The sequence below is a fragment of the Narcine bancroftii genome, chromosome 2 (genome assembly GCF_036971445.1).
Source record: "Narcine bancroftii isolate sNarBan1 chromosome 2, sNarBan1.hap1, whole genome shotgun sequence".
Taxonomy (NCBI): domain Eukaryota; kingdom Metazoa; phylum Chordata; class Chondrichthyes; order Torpediniformes; family Narcinidae; genus Narcine; species Narcine bancroftii.
Window position 1 is genome coordinate 357,033,768 of NC_091470.1, and position 20,466 is coordinate 357,054,233.

The 20,466-nt window shown below is 42.9% G+C and overlaps 1 protein-coding gene across 5 annotated transcripts in view; it reads left to right on the forward strand.

The window, feature by feature from the left end:
- The window catches only part of LOC138755789 (ras-related protein Rab-31-like), a 277,761-nt gene that overhangs the window by 30,956 nt on the left and 226,339 nt on the right, over positions 1-20,466 (forward strand). For 3 of the 5 annotated variants that reach the window (XM_069922406.1, XM_069922409.1, XM_069922417.1), the window contains exons 2-3: positions 8,245-8,324; positions 8,424-8,505. The exons of 1 other annotated variant lie outside the window; for it this stretch is intronic. In XM_069922406.1, coding sequence (XP_069778507.1) covers positions 8,245-8,324; positions 8,424-8,505 — 162 coding nt within the window. Of the gene's footprint in view, positions 1-8,244; positions 8,325-8,422; positions 8,506-20,466 lie in introns of those variants that run through there. One more of the 5 variants, XM_069922408.1, reaches the window with a different exon arrangement.

Here is a 20,466-nt window from a genome sequence, read left to right on the forward strand (position 1 = left end):
GTAAAGTCACTGAATATGAATTCTTCAGTATTTCAAATGAGATCTGTTTTCAAGTGTGTGTATGTAACCTACTCTAATTTTACCAATTTATCTCCCAAAAACATCACCAAATATTCCATCACAGTACAAACTGTTAATAGCAAATCTACAATACTCAAATGCAATATATTCCGTGCAACTAGATGGAAACTATAACCTTGCTGTCTTCAAATTTATAGCTTTTTTTATGTACAGAAAAATAAATTACCCAGACTGTTGGTTTAGCTGTGACTACAGTACCAAATGTTGGGAGAATGATAATTGCATAATTACACCCATGGTAGGAGAGCAAGGAAAATGCATTGCTACTGGTGCAGAAGTGTTTTGGCTGGTAAACAACACAAAAATCATGGGTAGCCTAATTAGAATTTGATGTCCTGTCCACTCTTCCAACATTATATTACTTTTATTGCATTTAGACCTTTTATTGCTAATTTGCTCACACCAAGACACAAGAGAAACTTGTCCGTGAACTACTCTTTGCAGATGATGCCGCTTTAGTTGCCCATTCAGAGCCAGCTCTTCAGCGCTTGACGTCCTGCTTTGCGGAAACTGCCAAAATGTTTGGCCTGGAAGTCAGCCTGAAGAAAACTGAGGTCCTCCATCAGCCAGCTCCCCACCATGACTACCAGCCCCCCCACATCTCCATCGGGCACACAAAACTCAAAACGGTCAACCAGTTTACCTATCTCGGCTGCACCATTTCATCAGATGCAAGGATCGACAATGAGATAGACAACAGACTCGCCAAGGCAAATAGCGCCTTTGGAAGACTACACAAAAGAGTCTGGAAAAACAACCAACTGAAAAACCTCACAAAGATAAGCGCATACAGAGCCGTTGTCATACCCACACTCCTGTTCGGCTCCGAATCATGGGTCCTCTACCGGCACCACCTACGGCTCCTAGAACGCTTCCACCAGCGTTGTCTCCGCTCCATCCTCAACATCCATTGGAGCGCTTACACCCCTAACGTCGAAGTACTCGAGATGGCAGAGGTCGACAGCATCGAGTCCACGCTGCTGAATATCCAGCTGCGCTGGATGGGTCACGTCTCCAGAATGGAGGACCATCGCCTTCCCAAGATCGTGTTATATGGCGAGCTCTCCACTGGCCACCGTGACAGAGGTGCACCAAAGAAAAGGTACAAGGACTGCCTAAAGAAATCTCTTGGTGCCTGCCACATTGACCACCGCCAGTGGGCTGATAACGCCTCAAACCGTGCATCTTGGCGCCTCACAGTTTGGCGGGCAGCAACCTCCTTTGAGGAAGACCGCAGAGCCCACCTCACTGACAAAAGGCAAAGGAGGAAAAACCCAACACCCAACCCCAACCAACCAATTTTCCCCTGCAACCGCTGCAATCGTGTCTGCCTGTCCCGCATCGGACTTGTTAGCCACAAACGAGCCTGCAGCTGACGTGGACTTTTTACCCCCTCCATAAATCTTCGTCCGCGAAGCCAAGCCAAAGAGAAATAAATTAAATTTAAATTTTACATTTAAAACAAAAAATAAAGGGAATACAGCACAGTAACAGGCCTTTCTGGCCCACGAGCCCGTACTGCCCAAATACATCAATTAACCTACAACTCCCATATGGTTTGGAGGGTGGGAAGAAACTGGAGCACCCGGAGGAAACCCACACAGACACTGGGAAAATGTACGAAGTGCCGGAATAAAACCTGGGTTGGTAGTGTTGTAATGCTGAGTGTTATGTTAGCCGTGTCATCCAGGAGCTTAACCTGGAGAGTGCAAGGTATTGCACCTCGATTATGTTAAACCAGGGAAGGTCTTGCACAGTGAATGATGAGACCCCAGAGAGCCTGGCAGAATTGGGGGCACAGGTACATAATACTCTGAAAGTGGGGTCACAAGCAGGGGCGTAGACAGGTTCTAAAGTTAGGGGAGCAAGCACATAAAAGAGGTGCCTTGATGCATACCAAATAATTTAGAATTCATTATACATTTTTATTTTGTTTAACATCAAAACACAAGGAAGATACAGTTTCAAAGGAAGTATTGTTACGATCCCAAAGGACCCCAAAACCCAGCAGCAATAGATATTCACCATGACAAGTAGTTACTTAAACAAAAGTTGTTTTTAATTACCTTTAACTTATCACTATTAACTTAACCCCTTTCTAATTTTAAGCGCACGTGTATTTAATGTGTGTGTGTAAATTTTTAAAAAAGTTCTTTGGTTCACAGTTCAATCTCACTTCTCATTCTTCCAAGTTCACTGGTTGCAGGCAATTCTTATTATACTGTGCACAAAATTTAACATGTATAAAGTTCACTAGGCTTTAGTACTCTAAAGGTAAATGGTTACTGCTCAGGAAGGTTCTTGTCGGTTTTCAGAGAGAGATGTGTTGTTCCAGGACACCCCCAACTGAGGTACCACAATTAGTCACCTCAATGTCTCGCTGATGAAACTTACCCCATCAGGGTTCTCCAGATGATAACCTCTTTCTTTTCAGGCTATTACAGAGTTCCTTTCTGTTCCTTTTATTCCAAGAGAAACATCAGACAGATAGCACTTCCAGCCATCCGCCACTCTGGCCGACATTGTTCAGTCTCTCCCTCTTTCTGAGATTCCAACTGCCAGCCACATGTTGTTCTCTCTCTCACTTGCAAAACCCCTTCCTTCTCCAGCAAACAACAGGAGTCAGTCTTCTAGTCCATCTGTTGTTTTAGGTAAACAAACCTCTCAATAGCCTCTGAGTGAGCACTTTGCAGAGAGGTCAAAAGCCTTGCAAAAAGTTCCAACACAGACAACCTGACTCTTCCAAGACAATAGCCTATTCATTTCATGACATCATTACAATGAGCACCTACTTGTGAAATGTGCATTGCATTTCTCCACAGTTTTTGTAAAGTCACTGAATATGAATTCTTCAGTATTTCAAATGAGATCTGTTTTCAAGTGTGTGTATGTAACCTACTCTAATTTTACCAATTTATCTCCCAAAAACATCACCAAATATTCCATCACAGTACAAACTGTTAATAGCAAATCTACAATACTCAAATGCAATATATTCCGTGCAACTAGATGGAAACTATAACCTTGCTGTCTTCAAATTTATAGCTTTTTTTATGTACAGAAAAATAAATTACCCAGACTGTTGGTTTAGCTGTGACTACAGTACCAAATGTTGGGAGAATGATAATTGCATAATTACACCCATGGTAGGAGAGCAAGGAAAATGCATTGCTACTGGTGCAGAAGTGTTTTGGCTGGTAAACAACACAAAAATCATGGGTAGCCTAATTAGAATTTGATGTCCTGTCCACTCTTCCAACATTATATTACTTTTATTGCATTTAGACCTTTTATTGCTAATTTGCTCACACCAAGACACAAGAGAAACTTGTCCGTGAACTACTCTTTGCAGATGATGCCGCTTTAGTTGCCCATTCAGAGCCAGCTCTTCAGCGCTTGACGTCCTGCTTTGCGGAAACTGCCAAAATGTTTGGCCTGGAAGTCAGCCTGAAGAAAACTGAGGTCCTCCATCAGCCAGCTCCCCACCATGACTACCAGACCCCCACATCTCCATCGGGCACACAAAACTCAAAACGGTCAACCAGTTTACCTATCTCGGCTGCACCATTTCATCAGATGCAAGGATCGACAATGAGATAGACAACAGACTCGCCAAGGCAAATAGCGCCTTTGGAAGACTACACAAAAGAGTCTGGAAAAACAACCAACTGAAAAACCTCACAAAGATAAGCGCATACAGAGCCGTTGTCATACCCACACTCCTGTTCGGCTCCGAATCATGGGTCCTCTACCGGCACCACCTACGGCTCCTAGAACGCTTCCACCAGCGTTGTCTCCGCTCCATCCTCAACATCCATTGGAGCGCTTACACCCCTAACGTCGAAGTACTCGAGATGGCAGAGGTCGACAGCATCGAGTCCACGCTGCTGAATATCCAGCTGCGCTGGATGGGTCACGTCTCCAGAATGGAGGACCATCGCCTTCCCAAGATCGTGTTATATGGCGAGCTCTCCACTGGCCACCGTGACAGAGGTGCACCAAAGAAAAGGTACAAGGACTGCCTAAAGAAATCTCTTGGTGCCTGCCACATTGACCACCGCCAGTGGGCTGATAACGCCTCAAACCGTGCATCTTGGCGCCTCACAGTTTGGCGGGCAGCAACCTCCTTTGAAGAAGACCGCAGAGCCCACCTCACTGACAAAAGGCAAAGGAGGAAAAACCCAACACCCAACCCCAACCAACAAATTTTCCCTTGCAACCGCTGCAATCGTGTCTGCCTGTCCCGCATCGGACTTGTCAGCCACAAACGAGCCTGCAGCTGACGTGGACTTTTTACCCCCTCCATAAATCTTCGTCTGCGAAGCCAAGCCAAAGAGAAGAGATTATAATTTTGAAATTCTGAGCTGTTCCTCCCAACCATGCTCAACATTTCTCCAAACCCTTAGAATGTTAGGCTATATTATATCTTTACAAAGGTGTAGCTGGCCCATGATGGAGTATCGGCACTGACAGAGGTAAATTTGCAGTTTTATGCAACAAATTTCCCAAAATATGTTTTTCTGATAGTTTAGACAATTCTAAGGCACTTCTTCTATGGCATTTTTAGCGGATATGCTTTGTTTCAAGTTATAACCAGTTTTATATATGAGCGCCCCATAAAAATTATAATGGACGGTAGCCTAGACAATTGTAAATTCTATGCAGGTATTTTATGAAGTGCCTGTGTTGCACCAGAAGAGTTTTTTTGATTTGGGGCAATGATCCTTGGTTCACCCTTGACTTTTGGTTATCAGCGAATGAGTCGCGTATATGCACGCTCATTTCTCTTACATTTGTTATGAGCCCAGAGGACCCCAAAACCCAGCAGCAATAGATATTCACAAGACAATAGTTACTTAAACAAAAGTTGCTTTTAATTATCTTAAAACATGAAAAACAAGATCAAACTTTATCTTATCACTATTAGCTTAATTAACCTAACTTTACCCACTTCTAATTCTAAGCGCACATGTATGCAATGTGTGTGTAAGTTTAGAAAAGTTCTTTGATTCACAGTCCAATCTCACTTCTCATTCCTTCATGTTCACTGGTTGTAGGCAATTCCTATACTGTGCACAAAATTTTGATGCTTGAAAGGTAAATGGTTACTGCTCAGGACAATTCTTTTTGGTTTTCAGAGAGGGATTTGTTGTTCCAGGACACAAACTGATCCATTTTAATCAGCCACGTCAGTGTCTTACCAAAGAAACTTGCCCCCTCAGGGTTCTCCAGATGATAACCTCTTACTTTCAGGTCACCACAGAGTTCCTTTTTGTTTCTCTCATTTCAAGTGAAACATTGGACAGCCAGTCCTCTCCTCTTGCATGAACCACAAGGGCTTTGACTAGACTGAACTAAGCAGTCACAACCCGTCTTCCAAATGGGGTTTTCCACAAGCTTTCCAGCTTGTACTGTTCCAGTCCCAGTTGCTGAATTCTCTATCTCTCTCCCTCTTAGAGAAAAAGCCTGTTTTACTCTCTCTGCTTGCAAAACAACATATCCTTCTTAGAGCAGCAAGTTCCACTCCAGACAGAATGTGGCTTCAACAAGGTCTTTCATCTGTTGCCTTTTTGTAAACAACAATCCATTAGTGAAGTCTCTTGGGCACTCTCCAAAGCTTTTGAAAGGCTCTAGCATGAGCAGAGCTCCCATATTTTAAATAAAACCTGTTTTAAACTGCATGTGACCTACACTTAAAAAAAAACCCCAGCCCCAATATATCTCCCAAAAGCATACCTGTCACAGAAGCAGCAGGTCATTAAAATGGAAGATCATAGTCGAATAAGGAATTTAGGAGAAGCTTCTTAGTTGTTAGAATGTGGTTGAGATTTTTACCTCTGACATTTTTAATAGGAAGATGAATATGCACACGAGGGGAAAAGGAAGTGAGGAATATGTCAGGAGATGAAGTGTTGCTGGAGGAAGTCTGTTCAAAAGAAGGAGACCAATGAGGGATTAGAACTTCAGAGATTCAGTACGGAGACGGGCCCTTCGGCCCATTAAGTCTGTGCAGAACATCAACCATGCATTTACACTGAGTCACAGAGGATGATGTAAAATTCTGTCTATTTTCAGCAAGCAAATTACTATTATTTATGATGGGTGCAGTAAGGTCTTGTTGGTTTACAAAAGTAAAAGATTGCAGGTTTTGGAAATTTGAGATACAGAAACTTGCCTGGTTTGGAAAATAACTCTCCTGAGGCAAGGTTAGCTAAGCTAGGACTGCTCTTTGGAGTGGAGAAGGATGAGGGGAGACTTAATAGAGGTCATAAAGATTATGAGAGGTATAGATAGGGTGGACAGCGTGTCCCAGGGCAGGAATAATAAAAACCAGAGGACATGTGTGAAAGTGAAGAGAGGGAAGATTAGGGGAGATATCAAGGGTAAGATTTGTGGGTGACTGGAATGCCTTTCCAGGGATAGTTGTGGAGACTGAAACATTTGGGGCATTTAAGAGATTCTTAGACACATGGATGGAAGATAAATAGAGGGTTGCAGGGTAGGGAGATTTTAGTACTTTTTTTAAAGGAATATATGGGTCGGCACAACATTGAGGGCTGAAGGGCCTATTCTGTGCTATGTTCTAAATTTTTGGAGGAATTTGATATATCAGGCAGCATCTGCAGAGAGAGCAAGAAGCGCATTTAATGTCTTATCTGAACTGGTAAGAGGTTAGGAGAAATAAGGGAAGATTCCCAGGGTAAAAATATCACATACTGAAAGTGAGTGCTGTGCGCGGTAAGTTTTTATGAAGAGTGGAAGTACTTGGAATGGGCTGTTGTGGTAATGGCAGAAGCAGATATGATGAATATGCAGGGAATATAATCATGTGAAAGCAGCAGAGTGGTCGTCGTGTTTGGTCCAGACGTTGGGGGGCCAAAGTGTTGTTTGGGTTCATGTGGGTCCCACAGGTTAAGAACCAGATCAAAGTTGAGGTACAAAGCACACGTTTATTTCGGGGAATGCAAATGGGGAAACAGGCTCAATATGCGGGGCAAACCTCGACACACAATCTTTGGCTTGGCTTCGCGGACGAAGATTTATGGAGGGGGTAAAAAGTCCACGTCAGCTGCAGGCTCGTTTGTGGCTGACAAGTCCGATGCGGGACAGGCAGACACGGTTGCAGCGGTTGCAGGGGAAAATTGGTTGGTTGGGGTTGGGTGTTGGGTTTTTCCTCCTTTGCCTTTTGTCAGTGAGGTGGGCAACGGGTAAATATACATTTGGATAACGGGGAAGGAACTGACAGAGGCTGGTGGAAATTACATGAACATACACATTCAATAGTTAGGATCAAGGTGATACTACGTGCCCCCACTCCTTGACCAGTATGGACTCTGCTCTTGCTCCCTGGCCTTGAGACTCACCTCAACCCAGTGTGAAAGGTGCTACTTGCGTGCCACAAGGAGTCCAAAGAGGCACATGGTTCTTTATAGTTCTGCTGGCAGTACTGGGGAGCCAATCACCCGAAGCCAAGTGCAGGGGCTCAGCAGAGGTCAGCTGAGGTGAATCACCTGGGCCAATTAGGTGAAGGGCTGGGCAGGCTGCCTGGACTGCAGCACCTGGTGATTTAGGTGGGCCAATTGCAAGGGTCACCCTAATGGCTTGGGGTGACTCTTTGACCCTGATTGGCAGGCAGTGTGTCCTCCAGGTGGTGGACGCTGCCTCTCCATTACACCAAGGACCTGCTCCTTTGAGGCATTGATCTCTCAGTGACTGGTGGGAATAAGGTGACAAAGGGGATGACGGTTTCATGTAAGTCTAGGAAAAGTGGTTCGTCATCGACTTTGGGTATTCTAGTGGCAGTTATTACCTCTGACGGATCATGACCCTGCAGTGCCTCCAATGGCCCATAGATGTGACCAATGCAAGACAAAACCATGTTGAAATGTAGATTTTCAATTTTGTTCATGCGGAAACAATTTCTTTCAGATGATGTATCAAAATTGGGTTCAGTGGGATGGGAGGAGAGCAGAAAAGAGAATGAATTAGAAGTAACAAAAAAAAAACCTTCCATGGTCTGATGTCACTCAGCTACTATTGTCTGGTGGTGACTAACTCTTTGGCGTCTGGCCTGATCAGTTGCACATGTGGATCATGAACCAATGTATTAAAAAAATTCTTGTAACTTTGAAATTCTCAACCTGTCTGTTTAACTGATTTTAGGATACTGGGGTTGGGAAGTCAAGTATAGTGTGCCGATTTGTTCAAGACACCTTCGATGTGAATACTCTGCCCACAATTGGGTGAGTATGGAGAGATTTCTGGAGTTTATCACATTCCTGGGCTTGTGATCCTACGTGTTAGTTGAACTGACCTTCTGTCTGATCTGGACTCTTTTCCAGTGCATCCTTCATGACTAAGACTGTGAGTTGTGGAAACGAGCTCCATAAATTTCTGATTTGGGACACAGCTGGGCAAGAGCGGGTAGGTAATTCTAGATGTTTTCATCTTGTGGTTTGAAAAACAACACCAAATGCGTTATTTCGCCGATGGCCAAAGGATATATGAAGATTAAGTTGGGATTATGTGTTTTTTTTAAAAGTTGATGCATAACCTCTACGTGCACTATAGATGAAGGCTTAAATGTTATATTCGCGTTGAGCTTTAACTTCACTACAAGGTGATTTTTTTTTGGGTTTGGTCTCCTTCCCTGGCAGATGTTATTTATGAACCGCTGTGACCTTTTCCTTCAGCAGTGAAGGTCAATACTGTGGGGCTTTGCTCTGGGTGAGTGGGTTGATGATGAGTTTATTGTCCTATACATTGTATAATGTACATATCCACCAAAATTCTTGCTGCAGCTGAACAGGTTTCTTCACAAAAAAAAAACCTCAGTAAAACTCCAGTTATCTGGAATTCAAGTAACCAGCAGCCTCAACCGGCAAAAAGTCACAAAAAATAAATACTGTATATACCCCTGTAAAAGTTGATACTATGCAAAACTCTACCACCTATTTTTGGCCCAAAAATCTGTTATTATTCATGTATCGTGCATAAAATTCTACCTCCCTATGTTTGGACCTATGCCCCGCACCAGAGGTCCTGTCACCCCAATGGCGAACTCTTGCCCAGGGTCCAGCTGCCCACCCATCCGAGCTCCCGACCACCTGACAGAGGACCTTCGCATAGGCCTTCTGCCCACCAGAACTCCCGATGTCCCATCTTTCCACTGGAGCTCCCAACAACCCTTCGCAGACTCTCGCCTAGACCCCGGCCACCCGCTCATCCGAGCTCCTGGCACCCTGGCCACCTGCCCATCCAAGCTGCTGATGCCCTGATCATGGACTCTCAGCTAGACCCCAGCTGCCCTCCCATCTGAGCTCCTGACGCCCCGAACACGGACTTGCCACCTGGCTATCCAAACTTCTGACACCTTGAACGACGTAGGTACTTGCTGTGGTTAAAGGTATTAGTTGACCTCTGAAATTTTACCCTAAAGTTTGGGCTACAAAATTCGACAATACACTACTATATACAGAAGGTAAAAAAAATACATAAGTTTAACATAAGCGTACTTTGCTGTTAGTTCGCCAATCCATGCAAAAGGAATCTCAGTCAACCGGATAATTCATTTATCAGGCATGTGCCAATCCCCATAGGTGCCAGATAGCAGGGGTTTTACTGTTCAACAGACAACATTGATGGTAAAGAAGCTAAAGGTCTTAATTGTGTATGATAAGCAGGAATTCTGCCTGGAGTCTCTGTAAGAATATACAGCTTAATTGTCAAGCTCAGTGTTCACTGATGTATGCTAGAGCAAATTTCACAGCCAAAAGGTTGACATTTTTCTGGGCATGGTGCCTTGTTTTAATTGGTCTCACCATCTGGGAGAAAACTTCCTGTGTTGGTTACTCCTGTTAAACAGCTAAATTTTCCAGATAACGCAGGCATTCAAAATGTAATTGTCAGTTAGGCTTCCTGGATGTTACATTGTTTTGTTTATATTTTGAATAGAGCCTAAAGGTTGATGTATGCACATAATGGATCAATTAAAAACCTGTTTACCTTGGGATATAGACACCTGTTGCTCAGAGAAGTTGGGTTTCATGAACACATTTGCAGAGAAGTCTGAAGTCTAGAGATTTTGAAGTGTTTTTTTTGGTAGGTCGCTGTTAGGTTCAGTGTTAAACTTTCTGCACCTTTCAAACCTTAGAACAAATTTCAGTGCCACAAATTTCAGTAACACTTTATTTGATTCCAACACTTGAGAACTTGGTTAATATGGTGCGCTGTCATCTTGCAGCTGGCCCTGCAGTAAGTGAGCCTGGTAACTGGTCAGTTTTCTGCTTGTATCCAGTTCTCTGCCCTTGATCACAGTCAGTGGTCCATCTCCTTTTTTCTCTCACTCTGGCACCAGCATTCTGTAACCATTTTCTTCGATCAAGCATTTAGCACTCTTCTCGTGGCACCTAAGAAATATTGCAGTCCCTGTTGCTGTGAAAACTTTTTTTTCAGTTTTCTTGTCAGAGTACATACATGACATCACATACATCCCTGAGATTTTTTCCTGAGCGAGGCAGAATTACCACTTAATGGCAAAAAAAATCTGATTCAACGTACACATGTACAACAAATAAAGAAATGTAAACAAATCGTGCAATAAAGGGCGAGAGAAAAATATTAATAAAGTGCAAGAGTCCTTAAATGACTCCCTGATTGAATTTGTTGTTGAGGAGTCTGATGGTGGAGGGGCAGTAGCTGTTCCTGAACCTGATGGTGTGAGCCTTATGGGAATCTATACCTTTTATTTTTGTGTGTTGAGTCCAGAAATGATCTGCTGAGATGGTGACTCCCAAGAACTTAAATTTGCTCACCTTCTCCACCTGTGATCCCTGGATCATACAACTCTGGTTTTCCCTTCCTGAAGTCATTTATTAGCTCCTTGGTTTTTCTTTCTACTTTAAAATAAGGAACTGATATTTGGAATCTGGGACAGTTTAGTCACGTTTAAGTTTCATACTTCATCAATGGTCATTCCCAATGATAACTTGTAAGATCTAAAGACAGAACGCCCTGTTTTTGCACATCTAGTGCCAACATTACTTCGAACCATAGAACATTACTGCACAGAAACAGGCCACTTTGGTCCTTCTAGTCTGTGGTGAACCATATTTTTTTGCCTAGTCCCACTGATCTGGGCCCAACCCATAGCCCTCCATAACTCTTCCATTCATGTACCTGTCCAAATTCTTCTAAATGTTAAAATTGAGTCTGCATTCAGCACCTAAGTTGACAGCTTGTTCCACATTTCCACCACTCTCAGTGAGAAGAAGTTCCCCCTCATGTTCCCCCTAAACTTTTCCCCTTTCACTCTTAACCCATGTCCTCTGGTTGGTATCTCACCTACCCTCAGTGGGAAAAAGCCTATCTACATTTTCTCTGTCTATCCCCTTCATAATTTTAAATACCTCTAACAAATTTCCCTTCATTCTTCTATGCTTCAGGGAACAAAGTCCTAACCTGTTCAACTTTTTCCATTAACTCAGTTCCTGAAGTTTGGGCAACATCCTAATAAATCTTTTCTGTACTCTTTCCACCTTATTGATATCTTTCCTGCAGTTAGGTGACCAAAACTGCACACATTACTCTAAATTGGCCTGGCTAATGTCTTGCACAATTTACCATAACATTCCAGCTCATATTCTCAATATTTTGATTTATGAAGGTCAAAAGCTCTCTTTACAACCTTATCCACCTGTGATGCCAATTTCAGGGAATTATGTATTTGTATTCCAGATCCCTCTGTTCTACTGCACTCCTCAGTGTCCAACCATTCACAGTGTATGTCTTTTCTTGGTTTGTCCTTCCAAAATGCAACACCTCACACTTGTCTGCATTAAATTCCATCTGCCATTTTTCCAGCCCATTTTTCCAACTGGTCTAGATCCCTCTGCAAACTTTGAAAACCTTCTTCGCTGTCCACGACACCTCCAGTCTTAGTGTCATGTGCAAACTTACTGATCCAATTTACCACTTTATCATCCAGATACAGATGACAAACAACAATGGTCCCAGCACTGATCCCTGAGGCACACCACTAGTTACAGACCTCCAGCCATCATCCACCACTATTCTCTGGTTTCTTCCATCCACTTCTCTGCCTTGCCGTGAATATCTAGCATCTGAACCTTCCTGACTAACCTCCCAAGCGGGAACTTGTCAAAGGCCTTACTAATGTCTGTGTATGCAACATCCACGGCCTTTCTTTCATCAACTTTCCTGGTAACTTCCTTGAAAAAAAAACTCTACAAAGTTGGTTAAACATGACCTACCACCTAGGGTAGGTGACTATCTCTAATCAGTTTCTGACTATACAAATATATCCAATCACTTAGTACACCTTCCAATAATTTACCTGCTATTAATGTCAAGCTCACAGGCCTACAATTTCCAGGGTTACTTTTGGGACCTTTTTTTTAAAACAAAAAGGCTCCAAATGTGAGCTCCCCTCCAATCCTCTGGAACCACACCTGTGGCTAAGGACATTTTGTACATTTCTGTCAGAGCCTCTGAAATTTCTACACTATCCTCCCTCAAGGTCTGAGGGAATATCTTGACAAGCCCTGGGGATTTATCCACCCTTATTTTGATTTAAGACAACAAACACTTCCTCCTCTGTAATCTTTATAGGTTCCATTACCTCGTGGCTTGTTTTCCTTACTTCCCACAACTTTTCCTGAGTGAATACTGATTGGGGGAGGTGGGGACATGTAAGACCTCTCCCATCTCTTTTGGCTTCATACAAAGCTGACCACCTTGATCTTCAAGGGAACCTATTTTGTCCCTTACTATCCTTTTGCTCTTAATATGCCTGTAGAAACCCCTTAGGAGTTTCCTTCACATTGTCTGCTAAAGCAATCTTGTGTATTTGATTTTAGCCTTACTGATTTTTTTTCTTGAGATTTTTCTTGCATTTTTATACTCAAGTAGCTCATTTGCTTCATGTTGCTGATACCTGCTGTACCCCTTCCAAACCAGATCCACAATATCCCTTGAAAACCAAGGTTCCCTATGCCTGCTAACTTTGCCTTTAATCCTGACAGGAATATCCAAACTATGGACTTTCAAAATTTAATATTTGAAGCTCCTTCACATCCTTGTCCAAAAACCATTTATCCCAGTCCACACAGTCTAGATTCCTTCTCATTACCTCAAATAGAATTTTTCCAATTTGGAATCTCAACCCGAGGCCCAGACCTCTCCTGTACTGCCTGCCTGTTCCCATTCCCTCTCCTGACTGTCACCCAGCTACCCTCCTCCTGCCTCCTAGGTGTCCCTGTAACTCCTGTCTATCACCCCCTCTGTCTCCTGAATGATCCGGAGTTCATACATCTCCAGCACCAATTCCTTAACTTACCTTGTCAGGAGCTGCAGCTGGAGGCACTTCTCGCAGAGGAAGTTGTCAGAGATCCTGCTGACTTCCCTGATGGCCTACATTCTGTAAGGACCATTCCCCTGTCTTGGCTGCCATTCCCACTACGACTAGAGGAAAAAATATGATATCTAAAACCTGCCCTTACCTGTGCCTCCTGCTGAATCCTTTTAGTTCCTTGAATAGGATGGCTCTTTCTCACTTCAACTCCTGCACTACCACCTCAGCCCCTATTCACCGAAGCCTTTCCACTCTCACTCAGCCTACTCTGATGACCACTCCACCACTCCTTCGAAGAATGACTGCTCCGCTGCACAGTCCTTCACTTCTATTGGGATGTTTGGGTCACCCTAACTTGATTGCCCTTCAATAGTTGAACTCTATTGACCGATCAACTGCATTGCTGAGTCTCTCCTTTTTCAACCCTTTTGTTTTTTTTTGAATATTTTTGATTTTCCAAGACTCTCACAAATCCAAAACAATGCTACAATCTTTCTCAACAATGATATATTGCATTTGGAGCATTGCTCACACCTCTCCCCTCCTACCCTACCCTAAGTGTCCAAGATTTGGAGTATATTTAACAATGGATCATCACAAATCTCCCAGCCGGGTCAGTGACCACACTCCGGACCACCACCGGAACATTTTTTCCTATGAGGATAGCCATTCCCCTTGCTCTGGAATTGAGAGGATATCACTCACCCACCCACCCTCTTTTTAAAAAAAAAAACTTTTTGTGTTCTTGATTGTGAGGTGGGCCTCCTGTAGAAATGCTATATTCACCTGCATTTTATTTTAGGTGTGCCAAGACTGTTTATTGTTCCATTTATGTTGAAACTTACACATTTAAATGTCTTATCCATTACCCCAACGCCTCTCCACTATTTTCTTCCCCTGCTGGGTATTTTTCCACTGACCCCTTCTCCTCCGTGACAGGGTTCCCCTGGTCCTTCCACTCCCACAGCTTTCACATTCAATGAATCATCCCCACAATATCCACCAATTAAAATAATTTGATAACTTCCCCTCCCCTTCCAGCATTCCAAAGGCACTTTTCCTTCCTGTCTGCTCTTCCATCTTCACCAATCGCTCCCTTACAGCACTTTTCCATGCAACATTGGAAATGCAGCACCTTCTCTTTGACCTTTTTCATTCTCACCATTCATGGTCCCAATCGTTCCAAATTCAGCTGCTCCATCAGATGAACCAAATGCAGAGTGGTGACCGCCATGAGTTTTCAAGGGTGACCCTGAGCTTCCAGTTGCAATGCAGGGTGTTGACTGCCCATGCAAGTGACCCCCTGACCTGCTGAATTCCTCCAGCAGCTTGTTTTTTTTTTGCTGAGCTTGCTGCTCCTTGTCACTTTAATTTTCTGTCCCGCCACTCCCTCTCCGATCTTTCTGTGTTTGACCTCCAATGACACCTGGTGCAAGTTCACGAAATAGAACTTAGTTTTTAGACTGGGAATGTCAGAGGCGGAGGTGAGGTAAACAGTCGCAGTTGTACTTGGGGGTAGGAGAGACCAAAACTACAGGGCGTAGGATAAAGTTGGGAAGGAGGGAGGGAGATGGGCCAAATGTGTAAATGGAACGAGCTTGGGTGGACACTTGTTGGGCTGAATGCCTTGTTTTCATGTTGACTTCTCCATGACTTTATTCTACTTAAACCCTTGGGACTTAATCATTTCAACTTGCCCTTCTTTTCTCACAGATTTGGCTGTACTTTGGTTGCAAATCATCATAAATTTCTGTTATTTTGTTCCATTGGCAAATATTTGAAGAAATTTTATTTCTCCTTGACCATGTTAGTCTGCATCTATCACAGATGCTCCTTCTGTTCTCCCACCTGTTCTCCTCCCTGTAACCTGAAACATATATGCCTTTTCATTATTATAGTTCTGGTGAAGACTTCTTGACCAGAAATGTGGGTTCTCTATTTCCACCACCACCACCACACCCCTCATCCCAGTTATTCTGTGCCGCCTGTTATCCTGTCTGTTTTCAGCGGTTCTGTATTGAATCAAAGAGGGATGTGAATGCAGACATGAAACAATTGATTCACTCCTTAAAAATTGAAGCGATCGAATATCTCGGAAGCTATGTTGCTTCCTTGGTGCTAGGGTCCAAGATATCGCAAATCAAGTTCATGGCATTCTCAGGAGGGAGGGCGAGCAGTGAGATGCTGTTGTTCATAAAAGGACCAGTGATGTGGGTAGGAAGGGTGAGGAGGCCCTGCAAGGAGAGTTCAGGGAGTTAGGTGCTAGGTTGAAGAACAGGACCTCCAGAGTTGCGATCTCAGGATTCCTACCCGTGCCACGTGCTAGTGAGGTTAGAAATGGGAGGTTAATGCAGCTTAACACATGGCTAAAGGTATGGCGTAGGAGGGAAAGCTTCAGGTTTCTGGATCATTGTCTCTCTTCCAGGGAAGGTGGGAGCTGTTCTGAGGGAATGGTTTGCAGCTGAACTGGAAGGGGACTAATATCCTTTCGGGAAGGTTTGCTAGTGCTGCTCCGGTGGGGTTTAAACTAGATTTTTGGGGGGTGGAAATCAGAATGACAGAGCATGAGAAGTGGTGAAAGCAGGCTCAGTTTTAACATTTAAGAAGAATTTGGACAGGTACATGGATGGGAGAGGTATGGAGGACTATGGACTGGGTGCAGGTCAGTGGGACTAAGCAACATAAAAAAGGTTTGGCACAGACTAGAAGGGCAGAAGGTGTCCGTTTCTATGGTTCTACATTGAATTTGTACTTTGATCAGAGAGGTTAATTAAATTGGAAGAACAGAAGAAATGAATAAAAGTGATACAAAATATATTTGGGATAGAGATGATAATGAACTTATCAAGATTACAAGGATAAAATCTCTAGAGAAATACAAGATGCTTGATTCTGCATGAACAATGGGAAGCAGGAGAGACACAGCAGTTCGGGCAGCATCCACGGAAATATATGGTCAGTCAAACTTTCAGATTAGAACCCTTTATCAAGACAAAATATCCAATCAGGGTGGAGTGCATTAAATAGATTGTCATTTTGGCACTCCTGCCAGAGTTCAGGTACACGGTTAATAGTTTTGTTCAAGATTGCCCTCAGTTTTGGTCTTGTAACCTCAAAAAGAACATGGGCAACCCCAGTGAGATTCACTGGGCTAATTCCTATCACGAATGAACCCATCCGGAGAGGCAAAGCACTTTGGGTCTATATTCTTCAGGGGATAGAAGTAGGAGGGGGTGATATCACTGATCCTGAGTGAGCAAAGGTTGAGAAGTGTTCACCAGTGAGAGTTGTTGAATAAGAGATCAATGTGAAAAGGCAAGGGGCATTTATTTAAAATAACATGTATGGAAATATTTTCATACCTGACATTTCTGGAGGCTGAATTGTAGTAGTTCAAGGCTCCTTTTATATTCTCGTAATAATATATTAAAAATTTAACATCCATGATGTACTTTAACTGTTGCCTGCCATAATATTGCCCGGCGCCCTTTACAATATGAGAGAAAGAGAAGCAGAGTGTGTGGAGTTGGATACAAGGTATATTTGAAAGATTGAAGGATGTGGGGAACTGGGACAGAGGGGATGGAGGACAGCCAGGATCAGCTATGACAATGTCGAGTGGCAAGGTAAATTCTATTCTTGCTTCCATTTCTTTGTTTTCTTCTGATTTTTCATCAGTTTTCACATGCACCATATTCCCTGACTGGAAATGGTCTTGTTCAGGCATAAATTAGTTCACTTGCAATTTATTTAAATATGAGTTGCTCAACAAGTCTTTGGTTTGGTAAATGTGATGTTTACATTAATTTCCATGCCATTGGTTTTATAACGCTCCCTGTAATTGAAGTAAAATGTAATTTAAACGTAATTTTTCAGTGAATAATATGAAAAGATTAACATTGTGTAGTTTAACTAAAGATCCCATTTAAAAAAAAAACACACTGAAAATAAACATTTATTTTAATTCTATAAGTAGATATGTAGACAGTTAATTTCAATAATTGAAAGGGTTCAAAATAAACTATAGTTCTTTGTTTTGAACCGTGGTAAAAATGCATAGATTATTTTTGTCTCCAACTCTGGACCAACCAGCATGTATCTGACCATGGGGGAAAGCATTGGCAGTCCAGGTTAAAGCCAACATCCTTGTGTGGTTGTTCTTGTTTTGTTAATGCAGATAGCAAAACTACGCTGAGCAGGGAACTAAAGTTGCTTGAATCAAAACAGTAGATCAGACAGGCAATTGGCATCTGAGTTTGAAGATGTTTGTCCCAACAGCATTACCAGACATTATTATTAGCTTCAGTTGCATGGGTACTAAGTTTAGCACAGATCACCTTGTGTTGTTGCATGGGATTGGTGGTTACAAATTTCTGAATAGCATGACTGGTACTTCCTCCTGTAGTTCAAGATTAGGTTTCAGATTTATGGCTGGAATACATGGATGGCATCGCATAAAACCCTGAGATTCTTTTCCTGTGGGTGAGGCAGAATGACCACTTATTGGCAGTGCAAAAATGTACACATGTAAACAAAGGAATATAAGCAAGCTGTGAAATAAAGAGAGAGAGAGAGAGAGAAAAAAATCATTAAGGTGCAAAAGTCCCCGATTGAGTTTATTATTGAGGAGTCTGGTGATGGAGGGGTGGCAGCTGTTCCTGGTGGTGTGCATCTTGTGGCACCTGTACCTCTTTCCTGATGGCAGCATTGAGAACAGATCATGTGCTGGATGGTTGCTTCTGCTCTCTGACGGCAGCGTTCCCTGTAGGTGCTTTTGATGGTGAGAAGGGTTTTGCCTGTGATGTCCAGGGCTGCGGCCACTATCTTTTGTAGGACTTTACCCTCAGGAATATTGGTGTCCCCATACCAGACTGTGATGCAGCTGGTCAGCACACTTTCCACTATCCATCTGTAGAAATTTGCCAGGGTTTCTGATGTCATATCAAACCTCTGCAAACTCCTGAGGATGTGCTTTCTTCACGATGCCATTAGTATGTTGGGTCCATGAAAGGTCTTACAAGATAGTGACTCCCAGGAACTTAAATTTGCTCACCCTCTCCACCTCTGATTTCTCTCAGTGATCACTGGATCATAGATATCTGGTTTTCCCTTCCTGAAGATAACAATCAGCTTCTTGTGACATTGTGTGCCAAGTTGTTGTTGCTGCACCATTCAGCTAAATTTTCAATCTCCCTCCTGTATGCTGACTCATTGCCCCTTTTTCTACAACCCACTACCTTGGCATCATCAGCTAATTGTAGATAGTGGTGTTGTCATACTGAGCCATACAGTCATAGGTGTTTAGAGAGTAGAGCAGGCGGCTAAGAACGCAGGCCTTGTATGATGGCCCACGAAGTGGTGACAGTTTGAAAATACATCAGGGAAATGTCTGTCACAGCCTCATTAGGTTTGTATTGTATAAGTTGTTCAGTAAGCTTCTTTGTTTGCAGCTTACACTGAATTATCATTTTGGTGCTAAAATTGCTCTTTCATGCAACAATTGTAAAGTCAAAAATTGTTCAATGACATTTAGGAAAACAGGTCATGAAGCAATATATCAATTTGGTCCATTTTTTCCATCAAAATCGTTCCTGTTTAATTTCCCCATTTCCTAGTTTGCTGAATTCAAAGCAAACTCGTTGGCAGATGGGGCGAGATGTTGGAAGGTAACAGCAGGTCAGGTGGTATCCATGGAGAGAAATGCCTGGTGATGCCACAGGCAAGCCAATCATATTTTCTGTTTGAACTTTAGCCAAAATTAGATCAAGAAGAAAACCTTCCAGCCCCACAATCTACCAGAAATATAATAATTAAAAAAATAATTCCTTGCTCATTGTAAACTGTCTCCATAATAATATCTGAGACATTTCTTTGTTATCTCACCAAACCAAATTCTCTCACCCAGATACATTCATCTAACTCGATGGTTTTCAAACTTTTTCTTTCCACTCCCGTACCACCTTAAGTAATCTTTATGCCAGAGGTCCTCTGTGATTAATAAGGGATTGTAGCAGGCCAAGTGACCGTGCCGTTAGATGGGCCAAATCACCGCCCCATTCGGTTGGTACAAAATGGTGTTGGCCCTGGTTCCCTTCTCAGGAGAAGCCCGCGCTTGGCCACACGTGTTGCCTGGGAGATGTCACCACTTCCTGATTGCACGTCGCTGGGCAGGCAGTGACTGCAATGTGCACATGTCACTCCATTAGACCAGCGCGCCCCAGACAGGAAGTGAATCGTCCCCTAAAAGCAGCGCGAGAGATTCAAATAGAGTCAGTTACTGGTTCACCCTCGTGTTGTGTGACGTACTTCATTTCATTAGCGTTGCCGTTAGCAGCTGCTACAGGATTGCTTAAGGTTGTATGTGGGCAGAAAGAAAAAGTTTGAAAACCACCGTTTTAATCATACCTAATTGACTTGTTATGTGCATGGTTTCATAACTCCCAAGGAAATGGGACAATTTTTCTCAAGCAAAATATTTCAGTAACAATTGGGTCTAGAGCAGTGGTTTTCAACCTTTTTATCCCACTCACATACCACCTTAAAAAATCCCTTACCAATTGCAGAGCACCTATTGGGATTGGGATTACTTAAAGTGGAATGTGAGTGGAAAGAAAGTTTGAAAGTCTCTGGTTTAAACCATAGCTGATCCCCCACAGAAACCTGGGACCCAAATAATCACTTTCTTTTTGTGGTTCATAAAGACCAAAGTAGTTGGTCACTTAAAAGTAGAGGTCCACCCAAATATTTAGTAGCTCAAAAATAATCTGAGAAAATACTCATTCAGTTCTCAATGGGAAACATTAAAAACTGGGTCTGCTTTAGACTTCCTATGGAGCTGTTTTGGAGAATCCAAGAACATCAGGCACATCCTTGTGCTAAACCTAACTTGCATGCAAACTTCTAGATTACACTGGAAAACACACTTTTCACAAGGTTGGCTTCCCGAAATAAAAATTCGGGATTATTATAGACAACTTCAAACTGAACACAAAGATAATTTCAGTTTTGCTGTA